The sequence below is a fragment of the Entelurus aequoreus genome, linkage group LG16, assembly GCF_033978785.1.
Source record: "Entelurus aequoreus isolate RoL-2023_Sb linkage group LG16, RoL_Eaeq_v1.1, whole genome shotgun sequence".
Classification (NCBI taxonomy): domain Eukaryota; kingdom Metazoa; phylum Chordata; class Actinopteri; order Syngnathiformes; family Syngnathidae; genus Entelurus; species Entelurus aequoreus.
In genome coordinates, this window is record NC_084746.1 from 42,873,426 (window position 1) to 42,890,207 (window position 16,782).

Here is a 16,782-nt window from a genome sequence, read left to right on the forward strand (position 1 = left end):
ATGTATGTATATATATGTACACATGAAAATATTAATAGTTAAGAAGAAAAAAAGCGAGACAAACTGACACAAAAAAACACAAAACTAAAAAAAATAAAAATAAAAAATATATATATATATAAATATAAATATATATATATATATATATATATATATATATATATATATATATATTTATGTGAATATATTCATATACTGTACATATATTTTTGGTTAGTTTTTTAAAGACAAAGCTTTGTGTTGTTAATATTGGCTGCATGTCAACATTTAGTTTTTTTCTCATTGTGCTTCTTGCTGTTTTCCCATATGTTGCTGTTTTGTTTTGTTTTTTAATGCGTGCCTTTTGGAGGGTCTGTTGGTCACTCTCCGGGTGGGGATGTCACTAATGTCTTATTTTTTTTCCCAAAAATTTTTTAACTGCTGGACTGGCGGTATGGCGACCCCTGCATTTAAGTGTCTTCAAAGTCTGCATTCTTCTACTAAAATAGGGACTTTTGTCGAGGCTAGGATCAATAATTCATGTTTACTTTGTTTCTTATGGGGAAATACTATAAGTTTTTCTATACAAACTTTTCGATTTACAAATCATGATTAAAAACCAATTGAATTTGTAAGGTTCCACTGTATTAGCATTAAGCCAAAGCCAATTGAATTATTTCCACCGAATAAATCAGATTGTAAATTGATTTAAATGTAAAGAATTCAAAATAAATAATCTCGTGAACAACGTGAACCAGAGCTACTCATGTTCTCGTCAATGTATCGTTTCATTGATCGTTAAATCAATGCATCACTGAACCATTGGCACGCTGACACTTGCAGCAGGAGAGCAGAGGTGCTGCTGTGCGTCGCCAACTCCCACCGAGTGATACATGACAGCCCCTCCCCCAGCTGCCATGTGAGCTTGAAATAAAAACAATGACAAGTTCTTTCAGCAGGGTCTAGAATGATCAATCTCACCTGGTCCTGGTGTCCACATCTTCGTGGGTAGAGTGGCACATGGCGCTGAACTGGGACACGAAGAAGTCATAGCGGCGATGGTAGGAGGGAGTGTCTTCCTCGATATTGGCAAACTTCACAAACTGCAGGAAGAAATCAGAACACACTTTGACCGCTGCATCATGGCACCTCTCAACAGAACACGGACAAAAGAAGATAATCCTGCTGTTTTGCTCTCAGTGGATGACATCATCATTGTCACCTGGAACTCACCTTACAGTCACTGCTGAAGATGTTAACGAAAAGCCAACTACCATTTTCTTACAGTCTTCAAGATCAAATGTAATTATGTATTTCACCTTCTGATAAATTAACAGCAACATCTTTGTAGTGTGAAGGTTTGCGGAAGAAGCAGCACAAGCAGAAGAAGCCGAAGGATGAGAAGAAGCAGCAGCAGGGAGGAGGAAGAGGAGAAGGATTCGAGTAGGTAAATAAGACCAATCAAGACTAGGCACACTTAGTGGAATGAAGACTGTTTTATTGAGTCCATTTGAAATAAAAGTCATTATTGTGTGTGTGAAATGGAATGTGTTCTTCAGTGAGCATTGGACCTTTGTTAGAGTATGAAGAAAACAACACGACATTGTCTCCACTCCGGGACCATTACAGAGGAAGAAAAGATGACATGGGAGTCAGGTGACTAACAAATGACGTCGCTTCCAGACATTTCACCTTTATTGAACCTTAATCATGTATTTGCTTTAGCCGGACACGTCTGCATTTGATTCTGGTGCAAAACTTATGACAGCAGTGACAAAAATTATATCATCAATAACACATCAAAGAGACAAGTAATTGCATTGTGCATCTCTGCCTTCCTACTGTAATTAGCTGCTTTGAAGCATTCGTTTTGTGACCTGACACAACCAACACAGTTGAACGGTCTCCCGTCCCATGGTACCCCTCCCCCTGCATGACGCATAAACAAGCCCACACATTAAACGTTGCCGGTGCCACAAGGAAAAATTTAATTAACCCATCGCTGACCCGAAGGTGCTGTGCAGACAAGCAGCAACCTGCCTTAAACCTCAGCTACCTGCTACTCTCTCAGCATAGAAATACCACTTATAAATCAAAATACCACTCATAAATAAAAACGTCACTCATAAATAATGCCCTTCACTTCCTGCTGAAATGAAGCAACACAGCTGGAGCAGACAAAAAAATGAATAGATACATTTTGCACTAACCTTGAAAACGGGGGGACAGTGAAACGGGGCTGACATTCGCTAGCGGCTTTCACAGGATAATAATAATTAGCCGTGTGTTTGTGATAAAAGCCATTTGCAATGGCAGTCTAACGTTAAATTAGGTGCTTAAGCGCGAACATGCACCTCCGGGCAGCAGCGCTGTCTCCTCGCCTCTTTTATCTCGAAAAAATCCCCACATAAAACACCTAAAAGCAATTTCACATTTGACTAGTGACATGCAGCTCAGGAATGAGGCTGAAAAGGGGGGTTCTAATTAAACTTGGCACCAGGAGAACGTAAGTCATGTGGTGCTTACCGAGTTGGTCCCCAGGACCTGCAGTTTCGGCTCTCTGGACTCCAGCAGTTTGGCCACCATGTGCAGGAAACTCTCCACAAAGGGCTTGATGCTCTGAGAGTGACAGGCCATCAGAAGCTGGTCCAGAGCCTCCATGGCGATTACCACGTTCCTGAGGACAGTCACTCTTGTTTTAGCATGAAATGTTGGAAGAAACAGCCTTTATCCCATTTATCACTTCCTGGTTGCACTGCTTATGATCGTTTGTCAGACAGCAATTATTCTATACAAGTTTAAATTGACAAATGTTGCTTCTCAATGGGAAAATACGCCAATGTCTATTTTATTCATGTTAGCATTCAGTTAACCAGCCATTAGCACACCAGCTTGCTTATCTAGTAAATAAGCAGCGACACAGGTCCCTGAGTTTATTGAAATGCGGTTATCCTTACGGTTTTGCAATCTCTTTCATTTTAAAAATTATAATACTAAACCTCAGGGTTTCACCGCCGTTCATCATTAATACTGTTAATCGTTACATCCTTAATCAGAGCGTTCTTGATAACAATTTTCCACATTCCAAAAATTTGCACTTTTCCATACCACAAATCCCTTTTGAGCTTAATAATTCAAACTACTTAATGTTTCCAGTGAAATTAATATTAGAATCCCACATTTTTCAAACCATTCTAGCTTCAAAACATATCATCTAACAATGATAACAGAAGTCGGTTGGAGACTGGATATAAATGCTGCGCCTACTGTTGATTGGGTTTATTAGCAGTCCTATGGTGACAGCCAGCGTTAAGTTGAAAGAAGAATTCCCATCACTCACCAGTAGCGATGGCGCACCACGTCCCTGCTCAGCCGCTCAGCCAGGTATGCTCCGATCCGGTCCAATTTCTCCGGTGCAGACACAGCGTAGAAGGTCAGCTTCTCCATGTCCGACTTGCTCAGACCATCCTGAAAGAACAAAAAGACAAAATCAGGTGATATGAAAAAGAAAGCGTTTATATGCTTCAACTGCATCACGCTAACAATGCTACAAGCTAACGTGCATCAATGAAAAAGGGTCAGCCGAAATGAAATGAAAGTAAACACTTCCCCAGCAGGTCGTTTGTGAGGACTAGAAGGAGGGAGTTTATTTCAGACACAATCTCCCCAGAGTCTTTTCTTGTCCTCAGGTTTTCCACAAGTGATAATTAATTTGACGAGGCGGCGACTGATTTAAGCGTTTCCATTTCCCACTGCACCTGTTTGATTACGCCAAAGGCCTCAGACAGCATGTGGGCGGAGAACAGCAAAGTAATAATAAAGACAAATCTCTCCCTGGTGAGTAGAACTGTGTTTTAACAGGGTCACATGATTAAATGCTACTGCTTAAAGCTTTAACCACGTCTGAACAGCTGACTTTTATTAGTAGATTGCACAGTACAATACATATTCCGTACAATTGACCACTAAATAGTAACACCCAAATAAGTTTTTCAACATGTTTAAGTCGGGGTCCACGTTAATCAATTCATGGTAGCTGACGATGTTTGCTCTCGTCTTTAAGTCGCATCCTTTAGTTTGACTTTCAAAAGAACTCAGTCGCAGTCTGGGCATCTTGATCAATTTTCCACATCAATTTGATTTCTACTAATAAGGTTATAAATGTATAAGTCATGATTCGATTCAATTTGATTGGCTCTACACGTAATTATAAAAATATCTTAAACCTGCTACAAAATACAAACGTGATTAGTTTTTTTTTCTTCACCACAAAACATTGGACAATTACATTTTTCCCCAAAGTCTCAAAAGTACAATAACAAAGGAATTGCAATTTAAAGTGTAATTATATTGCAAATGGTATCAAGGTATAGTTTGGTATTATATGTATGCTATTCTTCTGGGACTCTTATTTTGTTAGTGTGGTCAGACATATGTAACGCACACCACATTTATTGTACAGTCCGGAAGTGTGCATGGTTTCGCTAGCGCACTTGACACTGCTACGTGTGGGAGATGAAGATGTAAACAAAGGCACCACCGAAGTACTGCGGCACTCTCAGTTACAAATATAATCGATAATTACAACAGTGTCAGTCAGATGTTCATGTTACAAAATCATAATGTTGTATGTTGTTCATTTCAAACTCGAGAACAAGGCAAGTATGGCCATAAATCTTTGCTAACAAAGTTGCAATGGCTTCTCTTACTGTTTGTATATTCATGGCCCGCGGATGTTAGTATATAATGTTAGTAAGTCCGTTATTTTATTATTTTTTTACCCCGACTGACTTTTGTTGGCAGCTAATGTTAGCATAGTCAATCAGCATGACACTGTTGGGCAGGATAATCAATATTACTAAATATTTAACGATATCAATTCATAATCGATCACATCAATAGTTTTACCCAGCCGCCGATTTTTACTTGTGACATGAAAAAAAACACAGAAAAAAGCAACAGAAGAAAGTACATTTGTCATATGTACACACACACACACACGGCACATATACATATACATTAGAGATGCGCGGTTTGCGGACACAACCGCGGAGTCCACGGATAATCTGCGGGTCGGGCGGTTGACATGACGAAAAAAATAGATTTTAAATAGATTCGGGCGGGTGGCGGTTGAACCAATTCGGAAATATATATACATAGTTAAATGTATAAAGAGAATCCTATGTGTCCCAGCAACAAGTGCCGCAAGTGAGCGCTCCTTCAGCGCACCAGGGCGCATTTTAGAGGCCAGGCGCTCTCGCCTGAATCCTGGCACTGTAGATGCCATTTTATTCCTGCATAGTGCTAACAAAAAAAAAGTAAGTAGACATACGGTTGGATATGTTAAACGAATTAGTCTACGTTACCTGGGCTATACCAAATAAGCCCATGTCTAACCTATATTGAGTTCGGTCAGCTGAATAATTTTGATGGTTACGTGTTGTTTGGGCGCACTACAATGCAAAGGAATTAAGGCAATTGCGTTGTTTATTGTGGTTTTTTTCTATTCGAGATATACTACTGTGTGTTAATTATTTGGCCTCGCTTTCAAGTGAAGCGCATCTCCGATTGGCTACAATGTAAGGCTATTTAGCCTGCTTTGTTTGTCGCGACCGTCTATTTTCATTATAATTCAATTATTATTATTTATTTAATTTATTTTTGTTTAAATAGGGATGACATACATATGTTATGGTATAATTTAAGTTTGTGCGTGTGATTGACAGTTTAAGGCTCATGAGGCACATTTTTTATTTATTTTTTTATTTCAACTTAAAAACGTATGAGCCTATGCCTATGCCTACAACATAGGCTATGTGTTTATCTTTATTTTCCTGCCTGTCGTTGACAATGGAGATTGTCTGATATTTTGTCATGGCTGCAGATCAATCAATAAAGGTTCATCTTTGTCACAAAATTGTTCACTGTTTCACTGTGCACCCCGCCCTCGTCCCTATTTGAGCATTTTAACGTTAACAAGTTAATATTCATTGAAATAAATTCAGAACATTTTTTTTACCTAACGAAAATATAGGCCTAGTCTTTCTAAAACATTTTTTTAATTTCTTAAAAGCATCGTTCTGCTTGCTGCAACTGCGCACACAAAGTGTGAGGAACGCACTCCTGATCTGAGGGCATTGGCAACAATAGTCAACACTTTCTTAATGGAAATGACAATAATATTATAATATTGATAAATAATATTATCACGCATTAATATCTCTTAGCCACTAATGCGTGGCCAAGAGATATTAATGCGTGGCACGCATTGAATGTCTCTGCTGCATTGGATCAGTCTCCTTTCTTTAACCTCACCAATGCCTTGCATCGTCTATATTAGATATATAACAACGGGCCGGTGGCGGGTGGGTGTGGTTTTGATAAAATGTTGGGTTTGGGAGGATGGCGGGTGGATGACGACTTTTGTGATGCGGTTGCGGATGAAATAATTGCCTATCCGCGCATCTCTAATATACATGTATATATATGTATATGTATATGTGTGTTATGGTGGGAAAAATGACCACAATAACACACTAACATACACATTAACACCAGCAGGTACTTACAGTGTGAATGGCTATACATAGTTTATTATTTGCGCACTATTGACTTAGAGTGTCCGCCCTGAGATCAGTGGGTTGTGAGTTCAAACCCCGGCCGAGTCATACCAAAGACTATAAAAATGGGACCCATTACCTCCCTGCTTGGCACTCAGCATCAAGGGTTGGAATTGGGGGTTAAATCCCCAAAAATTATTCCCGGGCGCGGCACCGCTGCTGCTCACTGCTCCCCTCACATCCCAGGGGTTGACCAAGGGGATCGGTCAAATGCAGAGGACAAATTTCACCACACCTAGTGTGTGTGTGACAATCATTGGTACTTTAACTTTAACTTTAACTTAATGCAACAAAAATTTGGCCGGAAAAAGACCGAAACAGTGCGCCCAAAACAGATGTTGTGATGATGTAAGCTATATGTACACGCGGCTTTTAATGACAGAAAGGCTCCCAGCAACGCCAAAAGTGATATCCCCATAGTAAAACACCGAACAAAGTTGGAAAAAGAACATAACTTCTTTGGTGGAGGTAAGAAAGTCTAGTCTGCGTTCTGCAAAGCAATACTTTCATTTCGAGTGTTTCCAAGGCAACACAGAGCCAGCCAGTCATGTCGCACAAGCACGGAGGTTATCACCCAAAAAAATGTTCAACGTGGGGAATATGAGGATACTGAAAAACTACTAGATAGATCCTCAATCCATCCATTCATTTTTCCACCGTTTGTTTCTCTGGATGTCGCGAGCGGGCTGGAGCTTATTCAGCTGCACTCGGGCGGAAGGCACACCCTGGACAAATCGCCTCCTCATAAACTGTCATCTAGAAATGATATCTGAAACCAGCGAAACATCAGTTAGTTAAGTATTTACATAATTAAAAGTTAAATCAACTGTGAGTTGTTGTTTTTTAATATTTGCTTTAAACAGTGGATGTCCCTGCACAAATCTTTGCACTTAAAAATACATTATAGAGTATTATGGGAAACACTGCACTGAGACACACAGATGCAGTGCACATGCATGTGTGCACCCCAAATGTAATTGTTGAAGAGCTATGAATGTGCCTGAGTTGATGACCCCACCTTGGCATCTCAACGTTGTAAATGTAGACGAAACACTGAAGACTTCTGCAACACTTACTTTGGGGTCTTCGGGAAATATGTTGTCCACCAGACGTTTGTAGCGTGGCCTTAGCGGCCCACAGCAGCCGCACACTCCTGAAAGAGAAATAAAAATTTCATTAAGTACTTCAGTATCATCCATGGAAAGTCGACACAAACAATTGAGCCTCTAACCTTGTGAATGTCGTCTCTAAAACTTCTCAGAAAGCTATCACGTATGGTGAGACTGTTTTTCCTTGGCTTTTTGCGTCTTCCCATATTGTTATACACTTCCACAAGAAGTTAGAGATTTAAGAGGTACCACATTGACTGCAGTAAGACCTCTCTTTGGACAGCTGTGACTATTATGGAATGTTGAGCAGTACGCCTATGAAACACACCGGCTGCTGCTCTCTGCAGCGTGACTTCTCGTCTACGTAAAGCCATCATCCATCATTATTGCCTCCAGTCACCACCTCAAAGGTGAATTCATGTTAAAGGAGCAGAGGAGGCTCACACTGACCTTGTTGGTCGTCACCTGAGTGTCCCTGAGCCACGAGAACAGACTTTAATTAGCTGCACCAGGCGGCAACTCCAACCGCTCCACGACGCCGTTGTTCAAACATTTATTATCATAGCAATTAGCTGTGACCACTAATAGTTGATGTTAATGTTGGTTAAACATTTTCTAAAATTTACTGGACATACTGTATTGTACTGATTTTCATCTCTGAGTTGCATTTTAATGAAAAACAACTTTTTTTTTCTTCCCACAAATTATTGCTATACTTTCACGTTCAATTCTTGTACAATGGTATTTCTGTTTTGGATGCCCCATAACAAAAATGCACACATTTTTACAACCATCTTCATCTACGCATTCCGTCTTTATTATCATTTGGCCAAGAATTGCATGCAACAAACTTGATACTTTTGTACGCACATCATTCGGAGGAATCGAGTGCCCAACCAAAGAACTGCACGCGTTGGTGACTTAGACTCTATGAAAAATAAAAAATGGTAGTTTTAATGTTGCAGGGTTTCCCACACATTCATTTATTTGTGGCGGCCCGCCACGAAAGATTTACGTCCGGCACAAATTTAAAAAAATAAATAAAATAAAATAAAATAAAAACTTTTATTTTTTATTTTTTTTGTCCTCTCCAGCTTCTCAGGCAAATCATATACCGGTAGTTGATGTAGATGCCCATATTGGCTGTTCAGATTTACTTTACAAAAAAGAAGTGTAGGATACTTCTCTTGTTGCCTTATTTGTATTTGACTTTATTAAATGTATTTATATTAGAAACACAACATGTGTATATAACAAAGGGTGCAAAGTCTGCAGGCAGTAGGAAACACATGGTTAAGTCTAGGGAGTAAAACTGATGGCAGTCTAAAGTTCAAGATTTTTGGAGCTCTTTGTTCAGTGGATCAGATGTTTAATGAAGCTCTGTGTCTATCTACCACCACTACTGTTTTCTGTTTATTTGTTACTGACTGTGGCAGGACACCTCTGCCTCTGTTTCACTTTATGTTGCTGGTAAATAATATGGTTGTAGTAGTAGGCTAAAGTTAAATTATTTAGTATGCACTAATTAAAGGGGCAGAGCTTTGAGACATTTTAGCTTTTATATTTTATAAGATATATTTTTTGTAAGAACCACAATTAATAAATATATTTCAGTGAATAACTTATTGTTCAAATCTGTATATAAATATGTACATAAAGTGTTGTAATTATATTGTAAAATGGATGGATGGATGGATGGACGTTTAAAACAAAACTGTTATTATTAATTAGTAAGTATACATTTTTTTAGCCTTTTTAGAGAAAATCAAATCATTGTAGTAAATTATGCAAATTACTCGATGATGTCATGGTGACCACACCCATAGCCACGCCCCCACCGCCACAGGTATCTTGGCAGTTTATGGGAAACACTGTGTTGGTACCGTATTTTGGGAGTATAAGGTGCACTTAAAAGCCTTTAATTTTTTAAAAATCGACAGTGCGCCTTAAAACCCGCAGCGCCTTGTGTATGATTTATTTCTGGTTTTGCGGCCCTCAAACCAATCTTATATGGTACATGGTGGAATGATAGGTGTGACCAATTTATGGTAGTCACACGAAATACCAGCGTCATGTATAAAGAGAGTATGGCCAACGGAACAACAGACTGCGACCAAGGATGTGTGCGGCTGAGCCCAAATGCTGTTGTTTTGCATCAGTTTTTCTGATAAAATTAATCAAAAAAATTAGTCCATATAGAGTTCTAAACAGACTCCAGCTCATAAACTTACAATAAAACATGCTTTTATTTCGTAAATGTATAATTTTGCGGCCGTATTTGACGCACTCTACTGCTACACTGCTGCAGTGTTAGTGACCAGGAGGCATTCCAACACACACATACAATAAACGCAAAACAATACACAGAACAACCAAAAAAATTACCCTAATTTTACCAAAATCTACAAATATCATTGAAGCAACATTCACAAATTAATTTTGACTTTTGTGTGAAATATATCAACTGTGGTGGATGCCTCCAATGTATTTGTAATCACTGTAAGTATCACTCATTATGTATTTTTCTAACTGATCTTTCTTTTTTGTAACACGCTAAATGAATAAGTGTAATTTTGTAGTTATTTCTCCATATTTCTGCACAATAACTCAGATATGGTAACACTGGCAAGCAGTAGAGAATACAGAGTGATATTTGGTACAGAACATATTTTGCTTTATTCATTATTGACATATTTCTTGCCACTTTATGTTGTATATTTTTATGAGTTTTCTAGTTCATTTTCTCATCTATTATCACACCCAAAATTTGGTTTCTTTTACTCTTTAAATGTCCCTCTATTTTTTTTTTTTTACTTTCTCTTCTGTTACTGAATTGCATTATTTTAGTTTTACTGAGATTCAAAGAGTCTGTTTTTGTCAAACCTTCTCCTAAGTGTGTTCTGCTGGTATTATTTGTAGTAGCTTCTGTGTGTTCTCTCTTGAACAAAACGCAGAGGTTGCGTTTATCTGGCATAAGACGCTGTAATTGGTGGCTCTCTGGTGTTGTTTGCAGACCTTTACTTCCCATACTTGTCTTGTTTCCACGTTGTTGGGATAGCGATGAAAAAGCTTTCCACAATTCTCGCGGGTGGAGCAGCCCCATGCTGTGTAAACGGGGCAATTATAGTCGTCGATAAACTAACAGAGAAGCGCCATAAACAGAGCATCAGCTCAAAGTTGGTAGCAAACATTGCGCCCTGTAGTCACGTGAGTGCCTTTTGACCAATCATTGAGGAGATTGCCTGAAACCGAGTTGGCCATACTATCTTTATACACGATTCTGAGAGAAACGTTTGAACTGCAGATTAAATGAAGCCTTTTCAATAAATGACTCCAGCAAGCACCAGTAAGACTAAAACTTTGATGTTTCATTGAGCTTACAGAACATCGCACACTGCGCTCAAAAATGTTTCTGAATGTTTTAGTACGACTTTGGTAAGCTACGAAGCCGCACTGCTTGATGGATTGTCGGAGCATTGCAGCTACCGTAGTCAGCTGTGCTTCAATTTACGGGTATTATTATGGTGTGTGTATAAGGACCCCAAAAAATGCCACCAATTAGGTAGGGGACATTACCTGGCATTTTGTTTCAACTTATTATGCAAAATCAACTTTCCTTAATTATTGGGAAATGCTGTTGTGTAACTATCTGGGCTCTCCAAAAGTCCCGAAAATGTGAGTTCGCCATTGTAGCCCGCTGTGTAATCAATAAAAGCTCCTTCTTCTTCTTGATTCTGTTGTTGTGGGGCATTCATCCTCCGCTGTTGCCATTTCTAATAAAAAGTAGCATATAGTTCTAACTAGGGTTGTCCCGATGCGAATAGTTAGGTACCGGTACCAAAATGTACTTTGATACTTTTTAAAATAAAGGGGATCACAAAAAAAATTCATTGTTGGCTATATTTTTAAAAAATGAAACAACTTATGATACATTAAACACGTTTCTTATTGCAGTCAAAGAACAATTTTGCCATTAAATAGGATAGTGAACATACTAGACAACTCCATTTTAGTCGTAAGTAAGCAAACAAAGGCTCTTAGTTTGGCTGCTGATTGTGTCATTTCCCATTTTACTGTCAAAATTACGAGGGAGCACTTTGCTGTGTTCAACTCTGAGTTAGGGCTGCATGATTAAGGCCAAAATATAATCACAATTATTTTTTATCAATACCGAAAACATGATTAGTAAATTATGTTAGGTAAAAGTGTTGGGAGGTGGGGGTTTATGATGGTGCGCTCTTATCACGACGTCACTTGAGGACCGGTACTATCCTCTCTCTCTGGCCAGGAGCAAGCGCACTGTCACAAAGACAGGATGTGGAATTAAATTATGGAATGGATTAAGCAAAGAAATCAATCAATGTACTAATATGATCCACTTCAAGAAACTCTTCAAACTTAAAGTGTTTACAAAGTACAAAGAAGAATAACCATGATAAACATTCTGAATTTATTTCATCCATCCATTCATTTTCTACATAATCTTACTCATCGCACCCTATGAAATATAACTTACTTCACCAATTATTATTTATTTATTTTTATTGTTATTACTTATGGAGTATATTGTGAATAAATTGAGAGCAGGAAGTGAACAAAAGTTTTAGCAACTGCTATGTAAAGGAAACAGGGTAGGATTAAAAAAGCTCTGCTTCTTTCTACTCCTTTTCGAACATGTTGAATAGAGAAACTGGAAATTGTGATGTATCATGTTGTATGCATGCATGTTCCAAATAAACTTAAACTCAAAAAAAAAAAAAAAAAGACAATGTCAGTGTTGTGACTTGGAGAATCTAACGTTTTGAGTGGCGTGTAGTCAGATGTACACCACAACGCGAGACACGCGAGACCCAAGCACGCACACAAGAGACACTCACCAAGCTTTAGGCTGTTGTCATGGCGTCACGTGGAGTTCGGTCAAAAAGACGCTACATGTTCAGATGACACCATATAAGTGCGCATTGGCGCGCTTTGCGGAGGTCACATGACCAGTGGACCAGACCAAGTGGTCTTAAGGTGGACTTATTATTTATTCATGGAGTTGCTAAATATTAAGTTTAATTTGATGATGTAATGGATATATACAAATATATCGAATCATGTTTAGCATGAACTATGGACTATTTAAGGAAGACTGTTCATTCAGTCGGGGTGGGAGTAGGTAAGCAGGTTGGTTGTGGAGAGTTGGAATATAGTACAAACAGTGATTGGGGATTGTTCATTCCTGCATTTTATAAATACTTAATTTTTTTGTATTTACTGTTAATTTTCACCAATTTTTGCACTGTATATATTGTTGCACCCTGTGCACTGGTGACCTTGAGTTGGTCCAATAAACATCCCCAACTCGAAATCTGCGACTGAGCCATCATTGGTTGCATGGTTATATAGTTTTTTTTTAGCGAACCCACAACAGGGTTGAACAAGACGTCATGTACAGTAATTTGTAATTAAAAAGTTGAATAAACTGGCTTAATAAATGCTATCCATATATCAGGGATGCCAGTAAAAAAAAATACAATTGAGGAATTCAAAAATATCAGCAGGGGGCCAAGGGGGCTCTTTAAGGTTTTTTTTGAGATCTTACCATTTTTACGATGCTTTGGAAAGCATTTCCTAGAACTTCTGTAAAAATGCAAGAAAACGTACCATTGGTTGTCTCTTTGATGCTATAAAACTGAAAATCACACTTCTTTTTCATGATTATACCACATCAATAGTTGTTTGATTTTGTTAAGAAAATATCTTCACCATATCAATGTTGGCCATTCCAAGAGTATAAAATATAAAAAGTTCATGTCATTAGTTCATTGTTTTTGTTAAGAAAATATCTTCACCATATCAATACAAGCTATTCAAAAATGTACATCATCCATATTGTATTTCATTAGTTCAATGTTTTGTCTGGTTTGAAAAAATCTCTTCACTATATCACTGTAAGGCAGATCATGAATATATGAGATCCATCCATCCATTTTCTACCACTTGTCCCTTTTGGGGTTATGGGGGGTGCTGGAGCCTATCTCAGCTGCATTCGGGTGGTAGGTGGGGTACACCCTGGACAAGTCGCCACCTAATCGCAGGGCCAACACAGATAGACAGACAACATTCACACTCACATACTAGGGCTAATTTAGTTGGCATGTCTTTGGAGGTGGGAGGAAGCCGGAGTACCCGAAGGGAACCCACGCAGTCACGGGGAAAACAAGTAGACTCCACACAGAAAGACCCTGAGACCGGGGATCGAACCCAGGACCTTCGTATTGTGAGGCACATGCACTAACTCCTGTTCCACCGTGCTGCCCTGAATACATGAGATATGATGGCTATATTTGATAACAAATATTGTAATTTTAAAAACTCAAATATTTTGTTGAACTAGTGAGTTGCTTAGTAAAGGCATGGATGTAAGATTGCATTTATGGTGCATCCATCTTCTTCCGCTTATCTGAAGTTAGGTCGCGGGGGCAGCAGCCTAAGCAGAGAAGCCCAGACTCCCCCCCTCCCAGCTACTTCGTCCAGCTCTTATCAGGGAATCCCGAGGCGTTCCCAGGCCAGCTGGGAGACATAGTCTCTCCACCGTGTCCTGGGTCTTCCCCGTGATCTCCTACCTACCTATCATTTCATGGTATCTTCTACAAATTTGTTTTGTTGTTACAACAAGAAGCTTTTTATATTATGTAATCTTAATAAATTCATGATTATACTTTAAGGGCGGTGGAGATATAAAGAAGGCAGAATGACTTTGCGCAAGTCAGCCGTAAAGCCAACAGGAAGGAGTGCGGCCCAGACTCACGAGAACAACTCGGTTTTTGTTGCACATTTTAGAACACGTTACCAACGAAAATTGAGATAGCACTGTAGTGATTGTTTGGGTATTGATTCGGTATCAAGTACATAAAGGACTAGTATTGCTTATACGGATACGAATACTTTTGACCAGTAATGTCATGACCATTGAATCATTTTTAAATGTGTATGTAGTTATTTGATTATGACAACACAGGATAAATAATGTATGCAAAACATGTTTTTATAACTAAATACAACAATTTAAAACAATGTGATATTAGATCAATTCAAAAAATAATTCCCCTATTTCGTTTTACTACATCATTTTAAGAAAAAAAGTCACTATAACAAAACAAATAAGCATCAATGAAACAAAAATATAAATTTTAAAATGTAAACAAAAACAAAATATTTTTTTGATTACAGGCAGATATTTGTGAAAAATAACATCAGCAGTCAGTATAAAGTAGCAGGGAGAGAAGGGATTAGGCGTGCCTGAGTGAGCAAGAGAAAGATGCGCTGTTTGCACTAATAGACAAGAAGAGATGCTGTAGTCGCATAAACTGTCAGGAAAATTGAGAAAATCTGCAAAACTGCAACAAAAGTATCGATCCGATCACACAAGTATCGATCCAGTACTAATACCCACATTGGCATAGGTACTATCAAGCTCGATATGTCCAGCCCTACTGTGATGACAAACCCTAATGAATAGCGTCCTGAAAACCAGCATCCTCTGCAGTAGACAAAATAGCCCCGTTATGCACAACACAAATGTTCACGGCAGAGGATGCTGGATCTCAGGTGGATGTAGAATAATGTTCTTCACTGATGATTGTACAAGCTGACCGCATCAAAGAAGCACACATGGCATGGCTCGGTTGGTAGAGCGGCCATGCCAGCAACTTGAGGGTTCCAGGTTTGATACCCGCTTCCGCCATCCTTTGTCACCGCCATTGTGTCCTTGGGCAAGATACTGTACCCACCTGCTCCCAGTGCCGATATTACTGGTTTAAATGTAACTTAGATAATGGGTTTCACTATGTAAAGCGCCTTGAGTCACCAGAGAAAAGCGCTATATAAATATAATTCACTTCACCTGTCAGCCTAGAAACTGGGATAAAATAAATTCCTCATGAAAATAGAACTATTACAACCAATCTTGGACCTACCAGAGCTCAGCAGTGCTCGCCTGTTCAGCGTTGAGCTGTAAGTGAAGGTCTCGTCCCCCTCAGTGCGAGGAACCTGTCTATACGCCCTCAGGACGCCGAAAGACGACATGGCTACTAAAGACGTTTCCTCTCTGCTTCAGCAGGTCCAACTAAGTCAGGAACAACCACATGCTTGCAGGTTCTTCACAAACATCACCTGCGGCAGCTCCTGGGTTAACTTTCATGCTTTCCTTCAGAACCCAACGCCGCAAGGCCGCAATGTGAGCTGCCCTCACAAGCTCAAATTACAACGAGACAGGAGTAGGTAAGTGGACACCTGCTGTCACTGTGTAGCAACCACAATGGGTTCTACTCGTTGCTGAGCTCCAAGCAAAGGGGACTGATTGGAGTCCCCAAGACGAGCAGGACAAACACTATGGATTAATAGGATAAAAGATGGACGGACTGGTTGCTATGGAGATGCTCTGACACACAAGAAGGAAAGACAAAACCAATTAAAGTGATGGAGAGTTTTTGTCAGTGACACACTAGCTGATGTCTTCTGAGAACGCACATACACACACACACACACACTCTCTCTCAGGTGCATCAACAACTATATAGCTGCCTCTGATTTGGCTCATTGTCATGCGTCACCATATCCTGCTTTTCAACTTTAAAGGGTACAAAAAGCATCCCCTCTCACCAAGAGATGGACATACAGACAGATGTAGCTGATGGAGAAACATCAAGGCGGGTAATTATGCACCTTGAGGTTGATGTTCCAGTAGAATTAAGATCGAAAGATGCAGGCTGACGGTAAAACGAGGTCTCATTTAAATATTCATAGTACAAAGACAAAACAGCCAGGAAGTGCAGAGGTTCATGTTTCCTGGAGGGATGGGGCAGAGGAGGAAGATGACAAAGAACGTCACAAGAAATCTGAGATACCTGGAAACACTACAGATGTTTCATTCTTATTTCAGTCCGTAGGTGTAAACCTTCATTCTCTTTCCATGATTCCTCTTCTTAATCCTCTCCTTCACAAAAGTTCTAAGATACCTGGTCCTCATGATAAGACAACACCAATCCAATGAGAACATCCAATGAAGCCACGCCTCCTCAACGGGC

The 16,782-nt window shown here is 39.3% G+C and overlaps 1 protein-coding gene across 6 annotated transcripts in view; it reads right to left on the reverse strand.

Annotated features, from left to right (window-relative positions):
- Nucleotides 1-16,782, reverse strand: part of LOC133631040 (protein EFR3 homolog A-like) — a 72,134-nt gene that overhangs the window by 31,427 nt on the left and 23,925 nt on the right. For all 6 annotated transcript variants that reach the window (XM_062023032.1, XM_062023031.1, XM_062023030.1 and 3 more), the window contains exons 2-5: nucleotides 7,676-7,752; nucleotides 3,320-3,447; nucleotides 2,506-2,656; nucleotides 961-1,082 (exon numbers count right to left, since the gene is read on the reverse strand). In XM_062023032.1, the coding sequence (XP_061879016.1) occupies nucleotides 961-1,082; nucleotides 2,506-2,656; nucleotides 3,320-3,447; nucleotides 7,676-7,752 (478 nt within the window). The remainder of the gene's footprint in view (nucleotides 1-960; nucleotides 1,083-2,505; nucleotides 2,657-3,319; nucleotides 3,448-7,675; nucleotides 7,753-16,782) is intronic.